The sequence below is a fragment of the Panulirus ornatus genome, chromosome 37 (genome assembly GCF_036320965.1).
Source record: "Panulirus ornatus isolate Po-2019 chromosome 37, ASM3632096v1, whole genome shotgun sequence".
NCBI classification, from domain to species: Eukaryota; Metazoa; Arthropoda; class Malacostraca; order Decapoda; family Palinuridae; genus Panulirus; species Panulirus ornatus.
Window position 1 is genome coordinate 30,842,331 of NC_092260.1, and position 24,208 is coordinate 30,866,538.

General features: G+C 45.8%; 1 protein-coding gene across 11 annotated transcripts in view; it reads left to right on the forward strand.

Moving 5' to 3' along the window:
- LOC139760683 (PDZ and LIM domain protein 3-like) overlaps positions 1 to 24,208 on the forward strand; it is a 116,110-nt gene that overhangs the window by 44,364 nt on the left and 47,538 nt on the right. For all 11 annotated transcript variants that reach the window (XM_071684225.1, XM_071684224.1, XM_071684217.1 and 8 more), the window contains exon 2: positions 12,205 to 12,353. In XM_071684225.1, the coding sequence (XP_071540326.1) occupies positions 12,205 to 12,353 (149 nt within the window). The remainder of the gene's footprint in view (positions 1 to 12,204; positions 12,354 to 24,208) is intronic.

Here is a 24,208-nt window from a genome sequence, read left to right on the forward strand (position 1 = left end):
CCTGCAGGTCCTCTCGTCACCTGCAGGTCCTCACGTCACCTGCAGGTCCTCTCGTCACCTGCAGGTCCTCACGTCACCTGCAAGTCCTCACGTCACCTGCAGGTTCTCACGTCACCTGCAGGTCCTCACGTCACCTGCAGGTCCTCACGTCACCTGCAAGTCCTCACGTCACCTGCAAGTCCTCACGTCACCTGCAGGTCCTCACGTCACCTGCAGGTCCTCACGTCACCTGCAGGTCCTCACGTCACCTGCAAGTCCTCACGTCACCTGCAGGTCCTCACGTCACCTGCAGGTCCTCACGTCACCTGCAAGTCCTCACGTCACCTGCAAGTCCTCACGTCACCTGCAGAAAAAATTGTTGTACAGTTGTCAACGGAGGTAGTAAAAGAGGACCACCTGAAGCTGCTGGGTTGAGTTTTGACGATTTATAGCGAAATGTGATTTTTGGGAAGTGGCTGTGCAAAGTATATTTAAATGACTCTGAAATAACTTATAGTCAGTATAGGATACTGGCGTGTTAATGGAGACCTTTCTTTTAATGGTGGATCAACATCTGTACTGGGGAACTGGGAGTTGGGGGTGGGTGGGGCTGTCACTTGCGGTAACTTTCGTGCATTCGTCCTCCCTTGAGGTGTGCTTGCAGCATGCATTTCCAGAATATATTTATAGCAGTGGAGGGAGGAGGCAGCGGAAGCAGCAGCATGCAGCAGTTGGCGGGATGTTAATGTCACCCTCAGCGAGTGGGGCTCCTTGTTTTGACAAGGTCGTTCAGATGCTGCCACGCACCTGTGCCTCACTACCTGGGCCTCAGTTTGTGCTATCAGTAACGACTTTAGAACATTTGTGCTTACTGTGAGGGACGTTGAAAAATTGTGCGTCTTATGGGACGCCGTACGGCAATGGGTATCAGAGACCTTTGGAGGATGAGTTGTGACCTTCACCCAAGCCACCACCCGCCAGCAGTGTAGAGTACGGTAGCTGGCACAGAGCCAGGCTGGCGGCCTTCCGACCCACCCTCTCACCCTGCCTGTTCTCACTCTGCACCTCACCTTAACATTATCTCATCATATCTATCATTTGTCTTAATGTCTTGAAGAATTGTTTTGGTTCTAGATACGTATGGGGCTCTGCACCCCCACCTTGCCGCCGCCATGACACTTGAGTTTAAGTGAGGGAGGAATACATCCAGGGTTGTAGGCTTTACTGTCAATCTGAAGTTCTGACGCATTACAAGGACTGACTCAAAGGTTGTTGTGTATTTACTGTACTGACCATGTTACATGTCAGTAAAGGACACACACACACACACACACACACACACACACACACACACACACACACACACACACACACATACACACACACGCACACACACACACACATACACAGAAACACACACGCAAACACACATACACACACACACACACACACACACACACACACACACACACAAATATGCTGCATTAGTTCAAGACTAAAATATGCTTCTCATGTCTTGTCACCTCATTTGAAAAAGCACGAAGAACTAACAGAATGTTCAGATGAAGAGGACAAAGATGGTACCAGAATGAGGAACGCTGAATTACAGGTAGGAGAGAAGAGAGAAGATTAAGGGTGACCTGATCACAGCGTTCAAATTCTCAAACCATTCTGATGAAGTCAAGTGGAAAGAAGCAGTGAGCAGAACAGTGGCGAAGGCCACCTTTGTAATCTTCCAATAATTCATCGCAGTCATACCAGCCAGCCAGTTAGCGTCGACCTGCGTTACATTACAACTTTCTTGAGTACGACGATGCGAAGCTTCGTCGCCTTCGCAAAGTCGACCGCCCGTCGTATGGTTCTTGAATATGGGCTTTGTCTCAATTGTTTTGTTGCTTCTTTGGAAGACGATGGAGCCAAGACTAGTAGAAATGCCTTTCTGTGTCACCAGAACAACGTATTGTGACCAACAAGTAATATATATACAGCATCATTCATATTGAAGCTTTTCCCTTGTATGAAACTAAATATCTGGTCAAAAAACATCTCATTCGGTCACTACTGACGTGTTATAAAAAAGTCAATACTGTGTATTGCATTTTCGTTATGATTGTGCAATATATAAGTATGATAATAAGCAGCATTATTCATGATTATCAACTACTCAATAATGCCCATGTATCTCTAATCGTGATGAGAACTGCTATTGACGTTTGTGTAAATAAATTATACATTTCCTTTTTTCCATAGCCAGAGGTTGAACCATTATGTGACATTCTTTTTTTCATTCATTTCAAGCTAGAAGTTTCAGTTTTCTAAATTGTTTCTTACATTTCTCATATGTATATATATGTATGTGTGTGTGTGTGTATATGTGCGTATGTATGTGTGTGTGTGTATGTGTATATGTATATATATATGTATATTATCCCTGGGGACAGGGGTGAAAGAATACTTCCCACGTATTCCTCGCGTGTCGTAGAGGGCGACTAGAGGGGACGGGAGCGGAGGGCCAGAAATCCTCCCCTCCTTGTATTAACTTTCTAAAATGGGAAACAGAAGAAGGAGTCACGCGGGGAGTGCTCATCCTCCTCGAAGGCTCAGAGTGGGGTGCCTAAATGTGTGTGGATGTAACCAAGATGTGAAAAAAGGAGAGATAGGTAGTATGTTTGAGGAAAGGAACCTGGATGTTTTGGCTCTAAGTGAAACGAAGCTCAAGGGTAAAGGGGAAGAGTGGTTTGGGAATGTCTGGGGAGTAAAGTCAGGGGTTAGTGAGAGGACAAGAGCAAGGGAAGGAGTAGCAATACTCCTGAAACAGGAGTTGTGGGAGTATGTGATAGAGTGTAAGAAAGTAAATTTTCGATTAATATGGGTAAAACTGAAAGTTGATGGAGAGAGGTGGGTGATTATTGGTGCATATGCACCTGGGCATGAGAAGAAAGATCAAGAGAGGCAAGTGTTTTGGGAGCAGCTGAATGAGTGTGTTAGTGGTTTTGATGCACGAGACCGGGTCATAGTGATGGGTGATTTGAATGCAAAGGTGAGTAATGTGGCAGTTGAGGGAATAATTGGTATACATGGGGTGTTCAGCGTTGTAAATGGAAATGGTGAAGAGCTTGTAGATTTATGTGCTGAAAAAGGACTGATGATTGGGAATACCTGGTTTAAAAAGCGAGATATACATAAGTATACTTATGTAAGTAGGAGAGGTGGCCAGAGAGCGTTATTGGATTACGTGTTAATTGACAGGCGTGCGAAAGAGAGACTTTTGGATGTTAATGTGCTGAGAGGTGCAACTGGAGGGATGTCTCATCATTATCTTGTGGAGGCTAAGGTGAAGATTTGTATGGGTTTTCAGAAAAGAAGAGTGAATGTTAGGGTGAAGAGGGTGGTGAGAGTAAGAGAGCTTGAGAAGGAGACCTGTGTGAGGAAGTACCAGGAGAGACTGAGTACAGAATGGAAAAAGGTGAGAACAATGGAAGTAAGGGGAGTGGGGGAGGAATGGGATGTATTTAGGGAATCGGTGATGGATTGCGCAAAAGATGCTTGTGGCATGAGAAGAGTGGGAGGTGGGTTGATTAGAAAGGGTAGTGAGTGGTGGGATGAAGAAGTAAGAGTATTAGTGAAAGAGAAGAGATAGGCATTTGGACGATTTTTGCAGGGAAAAAATGCAATTGAGTGGGAGATGTATAAAAGAAAGAGACAGGAGGTCAAGAGAAAGGTGCAAGAGGTGAAAAAAAGGGCAAATGAGAGTTGGGGTGAGAGAGTATCATTAAATTTTAGGGAGAATAAAAAGATGTTCTGGAAGGAGGTAAATAAAGTGCGTAAGACAAGGGAGCAAATGGGAACTGCGGTGAAGGGCGCAAGTGGGGAGGTGATAACAAGTAGTGGTGATGTGAGAAGGAGATGGAGTGAGTATTTTGAAGGTTTGTTGAATGTGTTTGATGATAGAGTGGCAGATATAGGGTGTTTTGGTCGAGGTGGTGTGCAAAGTGAGAGGGTTAGGGAAAATGATTTGGTAAACAGAGAAGAGGTAGTGAAAGCTTTGCGGAAGATGAAAGCCGGCAAGGCAGCAGGTTTGGATGGTATTGCAGTGGAATTTATTAAAAAAGGGGGTGACTGTATTGTTGACTGGTTGGTAAGGTTATTTAATGTATGTATGACTCATGGTGAGGTGCCTGAGGATTGGCGGAATGCGTGCATAGTGCCATTGTACAAAGGCAAAGGGGATAAGAGTGAGTGCTCAAATTACAGAGGTATAAGTCTGTTGAGTATTCCTGGTAAATTATATGGGAGGGTATTGATTGAGAGGGTGAAGGCATGTACAGAGCATCAGATTGGGGAAGAGCAGTGTGGTTTCAGAAGTGGTAGAGGATGTGTGGATCAGGTGTTTGCTTTGAAGAATGTATGTGAGAAATACTTAGAAAAGCAAATGGATTTGTATGTAGCATTTATGGATCTGGAGAAGGCATATGATAGAGTTGATAGAGATGCTCTGTGGAAGGTATTAAGAATATATGGTGTGGGAGGAAAGTTGTTAGAAGCCGTGAAAAGTTTTTATCGAGGATGTAAGGCATGTGTACGTGTAGGAAGAGAGGAAAGTGATTGGTTCTCAGTGAATGTAGGTTTGCGGCAGGGGTGTGTGATGTCTCCATGGTTGTTTAATTTGTTTATGGATGGGGTTGTTAGGGAGGTAAATGCAAGAGTTTTGGAAAGAGGGGCAAGTATGAAGTCTGTTGGGGATGAGAGAGCTTGGGAAGTGAGTCAGTTGTTGTTCGCTGATGATACAGCGCTGGTGGCTGATTCATGTGAGAAACTGCAGAAGCTGGTGACTGAGTTTGGAAAAGTGTGTGGAAGAAGAAAGTTAAGAGTAAATGTGAATAAGAGTAAGGTTATTAGGTACAGTAGGGTTGAGGGTCAAGTCAATTGGGAGGTGAGTTTGAATGGAGAAAAACTGGAGGAAGTGAAGTGTTTTAGATATCTGGGAGTGGATCTGGCAGCGGATGGAACCATGGAAGCGGAAGTGGATCTTAGGGTGGGGGAGGGGGCGAAAATCCTGGGGGCCTTGAAGAATGTGTGGAAGTCGAGAACATTATCTCGGAAAGCAAAAATGGGTATGTTTGAAGGAATAGTGGTTCCAACAATGTTGTATGGTTGCGAGGCGTGGGCTATGGATAGAGCTGTGCGCAGGAGGCTGGAAATGAGATGTTTGAGGACAATGTGTGGTGTGAGGTGGTTTGATCGAGTGAGTAACGTAAGGGTAAGAGAGATGTGTGGAAATAAAAAGAGCGTGGTTGAGAGAGCAGAAGAAGGTGTTTTGAAGTGGTTTGGGCACATGGAGAGGATGAGTGAGGAAAGATTGACCAAGAGGATATATGTGTCGGAGGTGGAGGGAACAAGGAGAAGAGGGAGACCAAATTGGAGGTGGAAAGATGGAGTGAAAAAGATTTTGTGTGATCGGGGCCTGCACATGCAGGAGGGTGAAAGGAGGGCAAGGAATAGAGTGAATTGGAGCGATGTGGTATACCGGGGTTGACGTGCTGTCAGTGGATTGAAGCAGGGCATGTGAAGCGTCTGGGGTAAGCCATGGAAAGCTGTGTAGGTATGTATATTTGCGTGTGTGGACGTATGTATATACATGTGTATGGGGGGGGGGGGGGGTTGGGCCATTTCTTTCGTCTGTTTCCTTGCGCTACCTCGCAAACGCGGGAGACAGCGACAAAGTATATTAGAATAAAAAAAAATAATCTCTAATCGTGGAATGATCCTTGCTCGGAACGCCAAGCAACCCAGGCCTCGGCAGCTGATGGAAGATTTCAGTTGTACCTGATTTTTCTAAAAGTCTGATACTGAATTTTTCAGTACGGTATAAATGTTTTTGAGGATTATCATTTTGTACATTTTTGATCGGCACATTGTATTGTCCAAGTGTCTGGTTTTGAGCCTTAGAGATGCAAGATAGTTTAGTTCACAGTGCTAGAGATATACATCTTTTCAAAACCCCGTGTGGTATCATGGGGTGCGGTACTTATATGCAGAAACTTGTTGGATCACTTCACAAGCGGTTTCCTTCCTTGGTTGCATGACAGATCCTCGTCATGGGAATTCACCCCCCCCCCCCCCCCCCCGCCCAAAGAAAAGAGGTAATGAGGTTGGATCACAATGAGAGAAGCCCTCATTACAAAAATCTTCTAGCACAGCCTAAGTAGTAGAAATCTGTTTATGAAAGAGACTTGGGACACAAACACACACAACACACACACACACACACACACACACACACACACACACACACACACAACACACACACACACACACACAACACACATACACAGAAACACACACGCAAACACACATACACACACACACACACACACACACACACACACACACACACAAATATGCTGCATTAGTTCAAGACTAAAATATGCTTCTCATGTCTTGTCACCTCATTTGAAAAAGCACGAAGAACTAACAGAATGTTCAGATGAAGAGGACAAAGATGGTACCAGAATGAGGAACGCTGAATTACAGGTAGGAGAGAAGAGAGAAGATTAAGGGTGACCTGATCACAGCGTTCAAATTCTCAAACCATTCTGATGAAGTCAAGTGGAAAGAAGCAGTGAGCAGAACAGTGGCGAAGGCCACCTTTGTAATCTTCCAATAATTCATCGCAGTCATACCAGCCAGCCAGTTAGCGTCGACCTGCGTTACATTACAACTTTCTTGAGTACGACGATGCGAAGCTTCGTCGCCTTCGCAAAGTCGACCGCCCGTCGTATGGTTCTTGAATATGGGCTTTGTCTCAATTGTTTTGTTGCTTCTTTGGAAGACGATGGAGCCAAGACTAGTAGAAATGCCTTTCTGTGTCACCAGAACAACGTATTGTGACCAACAAGTAATATATATACAGCATCATTCATATTGAAGCTTTTCCCTTGTATGAAACTAAATATCTGGTCAAAAAACATCTCATTCGGTCACTACTGACGTGTTATAAAAAAGTCAATACTGTGTATTGCATTTTCGTTATGATTGTGCAATATATAAGTATGATAATAAGCAGCATTATTCATGATTATCAACTACTCAATAATGCCCATGTATCTCTAATCGTGATGAGAACTGCTATTGACGTTTGTGTAAATAAATTATACATTTCCTTTTTTCCATAGCCAGAGGTTGAACCATTATGTGACATTCTTTTTTTCATTCATTTCAAGCTAGAAGTTTCAGTTTTCTAAATTGTTTCTTACATTTCTCATATGTATATATATGTATGTGTGTGTGTGTGTATATGTGCGTATGTATGTGTGTGTGTGTATGTGTATATGTATATATATATGTATATTATCCCTGGGGACAGGGGTGAAAGAATACTTCCCACGTATTCCTCGCGTGTCGTAGAGGGCGACTAGAGGGGACGGGAGCGGAGGGCCAGAAATCCTCCCCTCCTTGTATTAACTTTCTAAAATGGGAAACAGAAGAAGGAGTCACGCGGGGAGTGCTCATCCTCCTCGAAGGCTCAGAGTGGGGTGCCTAAATGTGTGTGGATGTAACCAAGATGTGAAAAAAGGAGAGATAGGTAGTATGTTTGAGGAAAGGAACCTGGATGTTTTGGCTCTAAGTGAAACGAAGCTCAAGGGTAAAGGGGAAGAGTGGTTTGGGAATGTCTGGGGAGTAAAGTCAGGGGTTAGTGAGAGGACAAGAGCAAGGGAAGGAGTAGCAATACTCCTGAAACAGGAGTTGTGGGAGTATGTGATAGAGTGTAAGAAAGTAAATTTTCGATTAATATGGGTAAAACTGAAAGTTGATGGAGAGAGGTGGGTGATTATTGGTGCATATGCACCTGGGCATGAGAAGAAAGATCAAGAGAGGCAAGTGTTTTGGGAGCAGCTGAATGAGTGTGTTAGTGGTTTTGATGCACGAGACCGGGTCATAGTGATGGGTGATTTGAATGCAAAGGTGAGTAATGTGGCAGTTGAGGGAATAATTGGTATACATGGGGTGTTCAGCGTTGTAAATGGAAATGGTGAAGAGCTTGTAGATTTATGTGCTGAAAAAGGACTGATGATTGGGAATACCTGGTTTAAAAAGCGAGATATACATAAGTATACTTATGTAAGTAGGAGAGGTGGCCAGAGAGCGTTATTGGATTACGTGTTAATTGACAGGCGTGCGAAAGAGAGACTTTTGGATGTTAATGTGCTGAGAGGTGCAACTGGAGGGATGTCTCATCATTATCTTGTGGAGGCTAAGGTGAAGATTTGTATGGGTTTTCAGAAAAGAAGAGTGAATGTTAGGGTGAAGAGGGTGGTGAGAGTAAGAGAGCTTGAGAAGGAGACCTGTGTGAGGAAGTACCAGGAGAGACTGAGTACAGAATGGAAAAAGGTGAGAACAATGGAAGTAAGGGGAGTGGGGGAGGAATGGGATGTATTTAGGGAATCGGTGATGGATTGCGCAAAAGATGCTTGTGGCATGAGAAGAGTGGGAGGTGGGTTGATTAGAAAGGGTAGTGAGTGGTGGGATGAAGAAGTAAGAGTATTAGTGAAAGAGAAGAGATAGGCATTTGGACGATTTTTGCAGGGAAAAAATGCAATTGAGTGGGAGATGTATAAAAGAAAGAGACAGGAGGTCAAGAGAAAGGTGCAAGAGGTGAAAAAAAGGGCAAATGAGAGTTGGGGTGAGAGAGTATCATTAAATTTTAGGGAGAATAAAAAGATGTTCTGGAAGGAGGTAAATAAAGTGCGTAAGACAAGGGAGCAAATGGGAACTGCGGTGAAGGGCGCAAGTGGGGAGGTGATAACAAGTAGTGGTGATGTGAGAAGGAGATGGAGTGAGTATTTTGAAGGTTTGTTGAATGTGTTTGATGATAGAGTGGCAGATATAGGGTGTTTTGGTCGAGGTGGTGTGCAAAGTGAGAGGGTTAGGGAAAATGATTTGGTAAACAGAGAAGAGGTAGTGAAAGCTTTGCGGAAGATGAAAGCCGGCAAGGCAGCAGGTTTGGATGGTATTGCAGTGGAATTTATTAAAAAAGGGGGTGACTGTATTGTTGACTGGTTGGTAAGGTTATTTAATGTATGTATGACTCATGGTGAGGTGCCTGAGGATTGGCGGAATGCGTGCATAGTGCCATTGTACAAAGGCAAAGGGGATAAGAGTGAGTGCTCAAATTACAGAGGTATAAGTCTGTTGAGTATTCCTGGTAAATTATATGGGAGGGTATTGATTGAGAGGGTGAAGGCATGTACAGAGCATCAGATTGGGGAAGAGCAGTGTGGTTTCAGAAGTGGTAGAGGATGTGTGGATCAGGTGTTTGCTTTGAAGAATGTATGTGAGAAATACTTAGAAAAGCAAATGGATTTGTATGTAGCATTTATGGATCTGGAGAAGGCATATGATAGAGTTGATAGAGATGCTCTGTGGAAGGTATTAAGAATATATGGTGTGGGAGGAAAGTTGTTAGAAGCCGTGAAAAGTTTTTATCGAGGATGTAAGGCATGTGTACGTGTAGGAAGAGAGGAAAGTGATTGGTTCTCAGTGAATGTAGGTTTGCGGCAGGGGTGTGTGATGTCTCCATGGTTGTTTAATTTGTTTATGGATGGGGTTGTTAGGGAGGTAAATGCAAGAGTTTTGGAAAGAGGGGCAAGTATGAAGTCTGTTGGGGATGAGAGAGCTTGGGAAGTGAGTCAGTTGTTGTTCGCTGATGATACAGCGCTGGTGGCTGATTCATGTGAGAAACTGCAGAAGCTGGTGACTGAGTTTGGAAAAGTGTGTGGAAGAAGAAAGTTAAGAGTAAATGTGAATAAGAGTAAGGTTATTAGGTACAGTAGGGTTGAGGGTCAAGTCAATTGGGAGGTGAGTTTGAATGGAGAAAAACTGGAGGAAGTGAAGTGTTTTAGATATCTGGGAGTGGATCTGGCAGCGGATGGAACCATGGAAGCGGAAGTGGATCTTAGGGTGGGGGAGGGGGCGAAAATCCTGGGGGCCTTGAAGAATGTGTGGAAGTCGAGAACATTATCTCGGAAAGCAAAAATGGGTATGTTTGAAGGAATAGTGGTTCCAACAATGTTGTATGGTTGCGAGGCGTGGGCTATGGATAGAGCTGTGCGCAGGAGGCTGGAAATGAGATGTTTGAGGACAATGTGTGGTGTGAGGTGGTTTGATCGAGTGAGTAACGTAAGGGTAAGAGAGATGTGTGGAAATAAAAAGAGCGTGGTTGAGAGAGCAGAAGAAGGTGTTTTGAAGTGGTTTGGGCACATGGAGAGGATGAGTGAGGAAAGATTGACCAAGAGGATATATGTGTCGGAGGTGGAGGGAACAAGGAGAAGAGGGAGACCAAATTGGAGGTGGAAAGATGGAGTGAAAAAGATTTTGTGTGATCGGGGCCTGCACATGCAGGAGGGTGAAAGGAGGGCAAGGAATAGAGTGAATTGGAGCGATGTGGTATACCGGGGTTGACGTGCTGTCAGTGGATTGAAGCAGGGCATGTGAAGCGTCTGGGGTAAGCCATGGAAAGCTGTGTAGGTATGTATATTTGCGTGTGTGGACGTATGTATATACATGTGTATGGGGGGGGGGGGGGGGGGTTGGGCCATTTCTTTCGTCTGTTTCCTTGCGCTACCTCGCAAACGCGGGAGACAGCGACAAAGTATATTAGAATAAAAAAAATAATCTCTAATCGTGGAATGATCCTTGCTCGGAACGCCAAGCAACCCAGGCCTCGGCAGCTGATGGAAGATTTCAGTTGTACCTGATTTTTCTAAAAGTCTGATACTGAATTTTTCAGTACGGTATAAATGTTTTTGAGGATTATCATTTTGTACATTTTTGATCGGCACATTGTATTGTCCAAGTGTCTGGTTTTGAGCCTTAGAGATGCAAGATAGTTTAGTTCACAGTGCTAGAGATATACATCTTTTCAAAACCCCGTGTGGTATCATGGGGTGCGGTACTTATATGCAGAAACTTGTTGGATCACTTCACAAGCGGTTTCCTTCTTTGGTTGCATGACAGATCCTCGTCATGGGAATTCACCCCCCCCCCTCCCCCGCCCAAAGAAAAGAGGTAATGAGGTTGGATCACAATGAGAGAAGCCCTCATTACAAAAATCTTCTAGCACAGCCTAAGTAGTAGAAATCTGTTTATGAAAGAGACTTGGGAGTTAACATCTTCCCTAGCCTGATGCCAGACATTTTTGGGTGGGTTTAGGAGAATGGAAAGGAAGACGCTCTGTCTTCTGCCAAACAATATAAGAACATCCAAGTTCATGGGTAACTGAGTAGCCAACAAGCTGTTCTTTTCCTTCATTAGACCAAAACTGGAATATGCTTCTCAGGTTTCATCACTACACTCAAACAAGCACGGAAAATACAAAAGAAGGTCCAGAGGAGAGCAACAAAGTTGATTTAAAGAAGTACATTTAATCCTAGGCTAAATGGTGGATGAATGGAATGGTTGAGAAAATAGTGACTGCGGAGGGCATAAAGAATAGTTCAAGAAATGGAGCATCACGAGTATAAAACTCCCTCACAGAACAGTAGATCAAATAATTTAACACACACACACACACACACACACACACACACACACACACACACACACACACACACACAGAATGACAATAGCTCGTCAGTATTCAGATGTACATTTTATGTAGCTTCTCGCTCAGTTAACACTTATGCACCACTCATCATCCATACATCATTACCAATTCAGGCAAGGAAGTACATACCGGGCGTACCCAGGTATCAGTCATGAACATATCATGTAATGCCAGTCAGGAATCATACACCCGCGAGGCGAAGATCGTCAGTCGTTTACACAAAGGTTTTTCAGTCGATACCTATGTACTTATCCGTCATTTTGTCAGCATTACTCAGAGGTGAAGCATTCATGACAGAAGCAAGATAGTCAGGAAACTACATAATATAAATGTCCTCCTTATTCATCAATGTTGTGCTTCCTACAGATGACACTGGCGGACTGTATTCGGAAAGCCGCGGGAGACTAAATATATGTATTATCTCGGATGATGCCAGGGCAGTGTAGCACCTCCTTCTTCTGTCTGTTGTTGGTGGCACTGTGACCTGAGGTTTTATCTTTGCTAACTGTGTCATCAATGCTGATCATAAGATCGAACGTGGTTATGGCAACATCCTGGACTTGGAACATGGGTGTTTGTCTTGGCAAGTGCTTGTCAGCTAAAGTTTGGTCCTCCTACAGGTTTTGGTCGGAACGCCGGCGGACGGGACGCTGCACAAGGGCGATGTCATCACCCGCATCAGCTGCACCGAGACCAAGAACATCACACACCAGCAGGCCGCAGACCTCTTTAATAACGCAGGGAACCAGATAGCCGTCCAGATCAAAAGGTGAGGAGAGAGAGAGATGGGAGGCAGGAGGTGATAACTCGCTAGAGGAATGTTGTGATCAACTTTCAGTATGACAGACACAATTTTCAGCTTTATAAACAGAGTGAAAGTGTTGTAAGACTAAGAATAGTTCCGCAAGGTAACGTGGCTCCTGACGAAGCGTTAACGTACTTTATTCGAGGATTTATTCAGAAGTAGAGGGAGACGAAGGAGTAAAGAAAGACGAAAATGCACTTTAATTTTGTTGACATGTGAGGCACCTTCACGAATGCTCGTACTTTTCGTCGTCAATTTTGAAATGTAGAGTAAAGTAAGAATTTCTGCGTCAGCCTCAGGTGATGTGTATCAGGTGATACACTGAATCAGTAAAGAATTGAAAAGAGGAGGGAATCACGAGACAGATTATGACATCAGATAGTAAGAGGAAAAATTTGGTGATTCAGAAATGAATAAAAACAACGAGAGATTGCAGCGTAAAATATAAAGAGAAAGGAAATGAGCTGTGAAATTATTTAGTAAACACCAAAAGGAAACAAGACATCACCAACAAATTAGCAGCAGAGCAGACTCACCGCAGCAAACAAATAACCGCAGCCGCACCAGGAACGTACGTAAGCACCGTCAGGGGCATGGTTGTCAAATGTTAATCATTTGTAAAGATTACAATGATGGACGTTGTCAGTGGAGTAGCTGAGAGAGTATCAGTAACAGAAGGAGTAGCAGCGTGTCAGCAGCAGTAGAAGCAGTAAGGACACCGTCAACAGCAGAGGGGAGCGGCAGACAATGTCAGCATCACTGGAGAGTTACAGAGAGTATATACAGAAGGGGAAGAGTAGCATGGACTGAGATAGTATCTGCAGCAGGAAAAAATCGTGGGTAAATAAGCAGAATATGTGGAATGGTAGGAGTGGCAACGGCAGTGGAGAGAGAGAGAGAGAGAGAGAGAGAGAGAGAGAGAGAGAGAGAGAGAGAGAGAGAGAGAGAGAGAGAGAGAGAGAGAGAGAGAGAGAGAGAGAGAGAGAGAGAGAGAGAGAGAGAGAGAGAGAGAGAGAGAGAGGAGGTCGAGATTGTTAGCAATAAGAGGTGCAGCATCAGCAGTGGGAGGGACATCGATAACAACAGTATGAGGACTAGTGTGCTACAGTGTTAGCAGTGAGAAATACAGTCGTCAGCAAGAGTGAAAAAGAGCCTGTGCAAAAGAACGCAGCTTCAGGCATAGTATTAGGTCAGCAGTGGCAGTAGGATGTTGTAAGTTGTTCCTGTGGTGTTCCGTAGACTCCTGTGTTGTTTTTCTTGTGGTGTTCAAGAAACCCTTGATATTCTTCTTGTGGTGTTGAGGAGGCCCTGGGGTACTGCCAGCCTCTCTGTGGTAGCATGCAAGTTTCCGCCAAACTCGTTTTATTTTTAAGACTGACGCTATTAATGCTCTATGGTCAATTGTCCTCTACGCAATTACTTCTACAGAATATATATGAAAAGGATGCCGGAATGTTGTTCAGAGTGTAACCCAAAAACTAGGGGTCTATTCTACTGTTAAAAGCACAGATTCCTCGCTGATCTGTATTATATCCTCTTTGACACGTGAGATGGCATCATAACCTCCTACCCCTGAGCCTCTGGGACCACTCCCTTCTCCCTCCACACACATGATGCTGGCTGGCAAGGACGAGGACATGTGAGCGGGTTGTAGTAGCTCGTCTTGGCTGTATTATGAAACTCACCAGACTGGGAGTCAGCCGGGCACTACCCCATCACAGTTGGTCATGAGGGCCGTATCAACTGCCTAAGTTATCGTTTCCTGCGTGACTCATGCGCACAACGCCTTACCCAGCGCCAAATGCATGTTTCATTATGAACCATGTCGCACGCTAGTAAGTGTTATTTCTCAAATATGTAACGAGGTTCGCATCACTGACATAACCTGTGGGTACATTTTTTATCTTTTTGTGATAAGAAACGACGGAGATTCATGGAAATCAGTATTATTTGATTCACTAATTAAGTCATCGTTCCACCTTATGAAATTTAAGTTTAAGGGAAGAGGTACAAGGTACTTATGAGAAGTGTGTGTGAAGCGGTAGCTTCTAGGATGGTGTGCCTCCTGCAGCAAAAGTGCTTCACAACTTCCGTCTTCCAAAAATGACGAGTTTAATGATAGTTCATTTCTTTTTGGCATTTCAAACACCGAGTATAGTATTCTTCTTTACCTTTTGTTACTGACCGATCTAAACCACATCAGGCAAAGGAATGCAAATATTAGGTACTAGGCTGTTGACAGCAGCCACCCGGGCTGGTACTACCGTCATGATTAAGGAGCGTTAAAGTGGCGCCCGGAACCATATTACACTCTCCATGTTAGGACTGCTGACCTTACTGTCTTATCAAAACGGGACTACTGAGCTCGTCCTGCATGAGATGACGCAGCTGGGTCGTGAGCTGAAGGAGGACTGTATGTACCCGAACCACTCATTACTAGGAATGAAATAATGATGATAGATGCAGAGATAGATTAAGAAAGAATATACAAGACATGCAGACAGGAAGACAAATGTCCATGCACGTACTCACACACGTTAGCACAGCAGACAAACTATCCACTGGGAAATATCAAAATCACATTCAAGTTCATGAAAAAGGAAATATTCATTTCGCATTTGATATCATACATTTGGCCAACACGAGAATGTATTTATCAGGTTGGCTACCACACTTGTGAGCACAGAGAACTAAGAGTGAAAGTCCACGGGAGGGCAACAAAGACTGTACCAGAATTAAGGATGCTGAGTCACATTGAAAGGTTAAAGACCATAGATTTATCAAACATATACAGAGACAAGCCGGCAAGGCAGCAGGTTTGGATGGTATTGCAGTGGAATTTATTAAAAAAGGGGGTGACTGTATTGTTGACTGGTTGGTAAGGTTATTTAATGTATGTATGACTCATGGTGAGGTGCCTGAGGATTGGCGGAATGCGTGCATAGTGCCATTGTACAAAGGCAAAGGGGATAAGAGTGAGTGCTCAAATTACAGAGGTATAAGTTTGTTGAGTATTCCTGGTAAATTATATGGGAGGGTATTGATTGAGAGGGTGAAGGCATGTACAGAGCATCAGATTGGGGAAGAGCAGTGTGGTTTCAGAAGTGGTAGAGGATGTGTAGATCAGGTGTTTGCTTTGAAGAATGTATGTGAGAAATACTTAGAAAAGCAAATGGATTTGTATGTAGCATTTATGGATCTGGAGAAGGCATACGATAGAGTTGATAGAGATGCTCTGTGGAAGGTATTAAGAATATATGGTGTGGGAGGCAAGTTGTTAGAAGCAGTGAAAAGTTTTTATCGAGGATGTAAGGCATGTGTACGTGTAGGAAGAGAGGAAAGTGATTGGTTCTCAGTGAATGTAGGTTTGCGGCAGGGGTGTGTGATGTCTCCATGGTTGTTTAATTTGTTTATGGATGGGGTTGTTAGGGAGGTAAATGCAAGAGTCCTGGAAAGAGGGGCAAGTATGAAGTCTGTTGGGGATGAGAGAGCTTGGGAAGTGAGTCAGTTGTTGTTCGCTGATGATACAGCGCTGGTGGCGGATTCATGTGAGAAACTGCAGAAGCTGGTGACGGAGTTTGGTAAAGTGTGTGGAAGAAGAAAGTTAAGAGTAAATGTGAATAAGAGCAAGGTTATTAGGTACAGTAGGGTTGAGGGTCAAGTCAATTGGGAGGTGAGTGTGAATGGAGAAAAACTGGAGGAAGTGAAGTGTTTTAGATATCTGGGAGTGGATCTGTCAGCGGATGGAACCATGGAAGCGGAAGTGGATCATAGGGTGGGGGAGGGGGCGAAAATTTTGGGAGCCTTGAAAAATGTGTGGAAGTCGAGAACATTATCCCGGAAAGCAAAAATGGGTATGTTTGAAGGAATAGTGGTTCCAACAATGTTGTATGGTTGCGAGGCGTGGGCTATGGATAGAGTTGTGCGCAGGAGGGTGGATGTGCTGGAAATGAGATGTTTGAGGACAATGTGTGGAGTGAGGTGGTTTGATCGAGTAAGTAACGTAAGGGTAAGAGAGATGTGTGGAAATAAAAAGAGCGTGGTTGAGAGAGCAGAAGAGGGTGTTTTGAAATGGTTTGGGCACATGGAGAGAATGAGTGAGGAAAGATTGACCAAGAGGATATATGTGTCGGAGGTGGAGGGAACGAGGAGAAGAGGGAGACCAAATTGGAGGTGGAAAGATGGAGTGAAAAGGATTTTGTGTGATCGGGGCCTGAACATGCAGGAGGGTGAAAGGAGGGCAAGAAATAGAGTGAATTGGAGCGATGTGGTATACAGGGGTTGACGTGCTGTCAGTGGATTGAATCAAGGCATGTGAAGCGTCCGGGGTAAACCATGGAAAGCTGTGTAGGTATGTATATTTGCGTGTGTGGACGTGTGTATGTACATGTGTATGGGGGGGGTTGGGCCATTTCTTTCGTCTGTTTCCTTGCGCTACCTCGCAAACGCGGGAGACAGCGACAAAGTATAAAAAAAAAAAAAAAAATACAGAGACAAAATGAAATCTAGGTTTTAGATTTCAGTTTTCAAAAATTTGTCAAGTTTTCATACAAGAAAAAAGGGTGGAAAATCTTCAGTCCATATTTGCCACAGTTCATTCGTTGTTCGTGAAGCGTCGTGAAGTTTTGTGGTCGTTGCGTCCGTTATAATATGTATATAATCGTTTCTTGTTCGATTTTTTAACTAAGATTGAAATAGAACTTGACAAAACCAACGATGATGTATTGATTCTAATGAGGTCTTTATCTTTAGCACGTTTTATGAAAAGGCTATTTGGAATAATGGTCCTACCAAGTACTCTGTAAGAAAACAAACAAAAAAGTCTTTCCAACAAGGTAGAGAATGTTGGTCCGTATGTTTGTCTGAAATGTTCGACTTTGGTGTTTTCAGGAGAGGGGGTTCATGTGTGTTGGTGAGTGAGGGAAAACATGCAGGAGAGTGCGTGACGGTGCCTCCTTGTTCTGTCAGCAGATGAGTCTGCTGCAGAATGTGATTCTCTTCTTCCGTTGTGAGTTGAAGTGTCTCTTGTGACTCCTCCCACTGCTTACTTGCACTTATCATAATTAGCCCATATAGTCAGGAGCTACACTCTATGCCTTAAGAAGGGATGGCCAGCTGCAGTGTGAGGAAGGGATGGCTAGCTGTAGTGTGAGGAAGGGACGGTCAGGTACAGTGTGAAGGGATGGCCAGTTACGGTGTAAGGATGGGAAAGCCATCTGCAGTGTGAGGTAGGGTTACTCCTTGTGTATAAGCAGCAGCCAGAACAACTTTCTGTAACCATAACCTAACAGATAGACGCCTACAGCTTCCTTGTGTAACACAGTAGTACCAGAGGCTGGATGGAGTTTAGTACAGTTCTCCATCATTCGCCCCGAGGCTCTGGTGGCAACGGTCGTAAAATATGATGTAGTTGAGAGTATAATCAAATACATTCAGCTTGCTAAGAGCGGGAAAAAATGAATATTTTACAAGGTATCCGCAACGTGAACCAACTGGGATGAGACAGCTATCAACCTAATAACATCTTGTCCACGAACAACATTCCTCCGGGAGATAAACAAGCATGTTTGATACCGTATGAAAGGTATGAGTGTTCTTAAATGGCGCCAGATACTTCAGTCATTGAGGAGGATAGAAATTTAAACTACAGATATTTTGTTGACAAGCTTAAAAAGGAAGATGAAAGCGTTCTTAAGATTTCGTTTTCACAAACAAACGGATAAGCATGTGTGTGTGTAATCCATCCGCATGTTTTGATGTCACGAAGGCGTCATACAGACATCATGTTGATGAAGGCATAAGGAGAGGAACTCTCAGTTACTCTGTCACACATCTGAACATCCATTGTCATGTGTCATTCATGTTGCAGTAAGTGACACGAAAAGTAATTTACCTGCTAGTGAGGGCAGAAGTATGGTGACGTCAGGAAGGTGGTAATGACAATAGTCTAGTGATGTTAGTCAGATGGTGACGGCAGTAGTATAAGAAGCGAGAATACATAAGATAAAGAAAAGAAAACGGAAACGAAAAATACGGTGTCAAGCGCTTTCTAACAGTTACGTCGTCAGGACTGAATATAAACAGTAAGAACCTGACCATGATATATCCATCAGCACTGTTCAAGAATCTAATGCCGATGATACAGAAATGGAGGCTGATTCGAGTGAGAAATTGCAGAAGTTAGTGACTGAGATTGGAAGAAAGTGTGAAGGGAGAACGTGAATAAAAGCAAGATTATTAGGTTCAATAGGGTTAATGGACAAGTTACTGGGATGTAAGTTTGAATGGAGAAAAATTGGAGGAGCTGTAGTGTTTTAGATATCTTTGACTGGACTTAGCAGCGAATGGAACCATGGAAGCGGAAGTGAGTCACAGGGTCGAGGAGGGGCTAAACGTTCTGGGAGCGATTAAGAATGTATGGAAGGAGAGAACGTTATCTCGGAGAGCAGAAATGGGTATACTTGGGGAATAGTAGTTCCATCAATATTATATAGTTGCGAGGCACCTTATCCATAGCTCATGCCTCGCAACCATATAATATTGTTGGGCCTATTCGCATATTCGCCCTCCCAAAAAACATTTTCTCTTTCCACACATTCTTCATCGCCCCCTGAATCTTCACCCACTCCCTCACCCTGTGATTCACTTCCGCTTCCATGGTCATAAAACAGTGGCCCGTAACAGGCAAGGTTAGGCAGTCATAAACAAGGGCCCGTGTTAGGCAAGATCATACCAATCAAGGTTCAGGTGCCATGAAAATAGGGCCCATTTCAGGCAAGGTCGGACCGCCATAAAAGAAGGGCCATAGTCAGGCATTGTCGGGCTGTTATAAGACAAGGGACTGCGCTGAGCAGTCCTAGTAAATTACACAACAGCGACAACATATACATCACCCTTACCTTTTAAAGTTATCGTACATTTGCTATATATTACTTCGTGTTCCTGTCTTTATGTTTTGTACAATTAGTCTCACGGCGATCTGTGTGGCATGTGGTCTCTCGTTAGCGTTAACGTGACTAAACCTTACGTCATTAACTATTATGTAAACTAAAAACATCAGCTCAGATTGCAACAGGAAGAAGTGCCTGTTTGACGTAACCTTTGATATACATCTTCCTGTAGGGGGCCTGAGTACCCGCTATTTCTCTAATGCGTACAAGCTTATAATGATGATAGTGGTATCAAGGGTCTTTAGTCATGGGATTGATTACTTTACCACCAGAAACATAGACATTACTTCACTTTCAATATACTAAATTAGTCTCGATTGTTTCACCAATCCATTGTAATGCATGACAGGTTTTTGAGTGAGTGAATTCTAATATCTGTCCATCATAAACTCCATAGACTCATAGCTTCTGTGCAATGACTGATTGGTTTACGTCCATAACCCTAGAACTTGGTCGTATACCTAGAGCATTCTGCCTTGGCAGTCAGACGGTCTCCCCAGGAGAGGATATTTCAGTGATTACTGCATCTTAGAATACCCAGGACCTTGCTGGCTGTGGGTGAAGGAGTGTGAACGAGGACCTTACTGGCTGTGGGTGAGGGAGTATGTACCAGGACAGTACTGGTTGTGGGTGAGGGAGTGTGGACCAGAACAGTACTGGTTGTGGGTGAGGGAGTGTGGACGAGGACCTTACTGGCTGTGGGTGAGGGAGTACGTACCAGGACAGTGCTGGCTTTGGGTGAGGGAGTGTGGACCAGGACAGTACTGGTTGTGGGTGATGGAGTGTGGACCATGACAGTACTGGCTGTGGGTGAGGGAGTATGTACCAGGACAGTACTGGTTGTGGGTGAGGGAGTATGTACCAGGACAGTACTGGTTGTGGGTGAGGGAGTACGTACCAGGACAGTGCTGGCTTTGGGTGAGGGAGTGTGGACGAGGACCTTACTGGCTGTGGGTGAAGGAGTGTGAACGAGGACCTTACTGGCTGTGGGTGAGGGAGTATGTACCAGGACAGTACTGGTTGTGGGTGAGGGAGTATGTACCAGGACAGTACTGGTTGTGGGTGAGGGAGTATGTACCAGGACAGTACTGGTTGTGGGTGAGGGAGTATGTACCAGGACAGTACTGGTTGTGGGTGAGGGAGTATGTACCAGGACAGTACTGGTTGTGGGTGAGGGAGTGTGGACGAGGACCTTACTGGCTGTGGGTGAAGGAGTGTGAACGAGGACCTTACTGGCTGTGGGTGAAGGAGTGTGAACGAGGACCTTACTGGCTGTGGGTGAAGGAGTGTGAACGAGGACCTTACTGGCTGTGGGTGAAGGAGTGTGAACGAGGACCTTACTGGCTGTGGGTGAAGGAGTGTGAACGAGGACCTTACTGGCTGTGGGTGAAGGAGTGTGAACGAGGACCTTACTGGCTGTGGGTGAAGGAGTGTGAACGAGGACCTTACTGGCTGTGGGTGAGGGAGTATGTACCAGGACAGTACTGGTTGTGGGTGAGGGAGTATGTACCAGGACAGTACTGGTTGTGGGTGAGGGAGTATGTACCAGGACAGTACTGGTTGTGGGTGAGGGAGTATGTACCAGGACAGTACTGGTTGTGGGTGAGGGAGTATGTACCAGGACAGTACTGGTTGTGGGTGAGGGAGTATGTACCAGGACAGTACTGGTTGTGGGTGAGGGAGTGTGGACCAGAACAGTACTGGTTGTGGGTGAGGGAGTATGTACCAGGACAGTACTGGTTGTGGGTGAGGGAGTATGTACCAGGACAGTACTGGTTGTGGGTGAGGGAGTATGTACCAGGACAGTACTGGTTGTGGGTGAGGGAGTATGTACCAGGACAGTACTGGTTGTGGGTGAGGGAGTGTGGACGAGGACCTTACTGGCTGTGGGTGAAGGAGTGTGAACGAGGACCTTACTGGCTGTGGGTGAGGGAGTATGTACCAGGACAGTACTGGTTGTGGGTGAGGGAGTGTGGACGAGGACCTTACTGGCTGTGGGTGAGGGAGTATGTACCAGGACAGTACTGGTTGTGGGTGAGGGAGTATGTACCAGGACAGTACTGGTTGTGGGTGAGGGAGTATGTACCAGGACAGTACTGGTTGTGGGTGAGGGAGTGTGGACGAGGACCTTACTGGCTGTGGGTGAAGGAGTGTGAACGAGGACCTTACTGGCTGTGGGTGAGGGAGTATGTACCAGGACAGTACTGGTTGTGGGTGAGGGAGTATGTACCAGGACAGTACTGGTTGTGGGTGAGGGAGTATGTACCAGGACAGTACTGGTTGTGGGTGAGGGAGTATGTACCAGGACAGTACTGGTTGTGGGTGAGGGAGTATGTACCAGGACAGTACTGGTTGTGGGTGAGGGAGTATGTACCAGGACAGTACTGGTTGTGGGTGAGGGAGTATGTACCAGGACAGTACTGGTTGTGGGTGAGGGAGTATGTACCAGGACAGTACTGGTTGTGGGTGAGGGAGTGTGGACGAGGACCTTACTGGCTGTGGGTGAAGGAGTGTGAACGAGGACCTTACTGGCTGTGGGTGAGGGAGTATGTACCAGGACAGTACTGGTTGTGGGTGAGGGAGTGTGGACGAGGACCTTACTGGCTGTGGGTGAAGGAGTGTGAACGAGGACCTTACTGGCTGTGGGTGAAGGAGTGTGAACGAGGACCTTACTGGCTGTGGGTGAAGGAGTGTGAACGAGGACCTTACTGGCTGTGGGTGAAGGAGTGTGAACGAGGACCTTACTGGCTGTGGGTGAAGGAGTGTGAACGAGGACCTTACTGGCTGTGGGTGAAGGAGTGTGAACGAGGACCTTACTGGCTGTGGGTGAAGGAGTGTGAACGAGGACCTTACTGGCTGTGGGTGAAGGAGTGTGAACGAGGACCTTACTGGCTGTGGGTGAAGGAGTGTGAACGAGGACCTTACTGGCTGTGGGTGAAGGAGTGTGAACGAGGACCTTACTGGCTGTGGGTGAAGGAGTGTGAACGAGGACCTTACTGGCTGTGGGTGAAGGAGTGTGAACGAGGACCTTACTGGCTGTGGGTGAAGGAGTGTGAACGAGGACCTTACTGGCTGTGGGTGAAGGAGTGTGAACGAGGACCTTACTGGCTGTGGGTGAAGGAGTGTGAACGAGGACCTTACTGGCTGTGGGTGAAGGAGTGTGAACGAGGACCTTACTGGCTGTGGGTGAGGGAGTATGTACCAGGACAGTACTGGTTGTGGGTGAGGGAGTGTGGACGAGGACCTTACTGGCTGTGGGTGAAGGAGTGTGAACGAGGACCTTACTGGCTGTGGGTGAGGGAGTATGTACCAGGACAGTACTGGTTGTGGGTGAGGGAGTGTGGACGAGGACCTTACTGGCTGTGGGTGAAGGAGTGTGAACGAGGACCTTACTGGCTGTGGGTGAGGGAGTATGTACCAGGACAGTACTGGTTGTGGGTGAGGGAGTATGTACCAGGACAGTACTGGTTGTGGGTGAGGGAGTATGTACCAGGACAGTACTGGTTGTGGGTGAGGGAGTATGTACCAGGACAGTACTGGTTGTGGGTGAGGGAGTGTGGACGAGGACCTTACTGGCTGTGGGTGAAGGAGTGTGAACGAGGACCTTACTGGCTGTGGGTGAAGGAGTGTGAACGAGGACCTTACTGGCTGTGGGTGAAGGAGTGTGAACGAGGACCTTACTGGCTGTGGGTGAGGGAGTATGTACCAGGACAGTACTGGTTGTGGGTGAGGGAGTATGTACCAGGACAGTACTGGTTGTGGGTGAGGGAGTATGTACCAGGACAGTACTGGTTGTGGGTGAGGGAGTATGTACCAGGACAGTACTGGTTGTGGGTGAGGGAGTGTGGACGAGGACCTTACTGGCTGTGGGTGAAGGAGTGTGAACGAGGACCTTACTGGCTGTGGGTGAGGGAGTATGTACCAGGACAGTACTGGTTGTGGGTGAGGGAGTATGTACCAGGACAGTACTGGTTGTGGGTGAGGGAGTATGTACCAGGACAGTACTGGTTGTGGGTGAGGGAGTGTGGACGAGGACCTTACTGGCTGTGGGTGAAGGAGTGTGAACGAGGACCTTACTGGCTGTGGGTGAAGGAGTGTGAACGAGGACCTTACTGGCTGTGGGTGAAGGAGTGTGAACGAGGACCTTACTGGCTGTGGGTGAAGGAGTGTGAACGAGGACCTTACTGGCTGTGGGTGAAGGAGTGTGAACGAGGACCTTACTGGCTGTGGGTGAAGGAGTGTGAACGAGGACCTTACTGGCTGTGGGTGAAGGAGTGTGAACGAGGACCTTACTGGCTGTGGGTGAAGGAGTGTGAACGAGGACCTTACTGGCTGTGGGTGAAGGAGTGTGAACGAGGACCTTACTGGCTGTGGGTGAAGGAGTGTGAACGAGGACCTTACTGGCTGTGGGTGAAGGAGTGTGAACGAGGACCTTACTGGCTGTGGGTGAGGGAGTATGTACCAGGACAGTACTGGTTGTGGGTGAGGGAGTATGTACCAGGACAGTACTGGTTGTGGGTGAGGGAGTATGTACCAGGACAGTACTGGTTGTGGGTGAGGGAGTATGTACCAGGACAGTACTGGTTGTGGGTGAGGGAGTGTGGACGAGGACCTTACTGGCTGTGGGTGAGGGAGTGTGGACGAGGACCTTACTGGCTGTGGGTGAAGGAGTGTGAACGAGGACCTTACTGGCTGTGGGTGAGGGAGTATGTACCAGGACAGTACTGGTTGTGGGTGAGGGAGTATGTACCAGGACAGTACTGGTTGTGGGTGAGGGAGTATGTACCAGGACAGTACTGGTTGTGGGTGAGGGAGTATGTACCAGGACAGTACTGGTTGTGGGTGAGGGAGTATGTACCAGGACAGTAC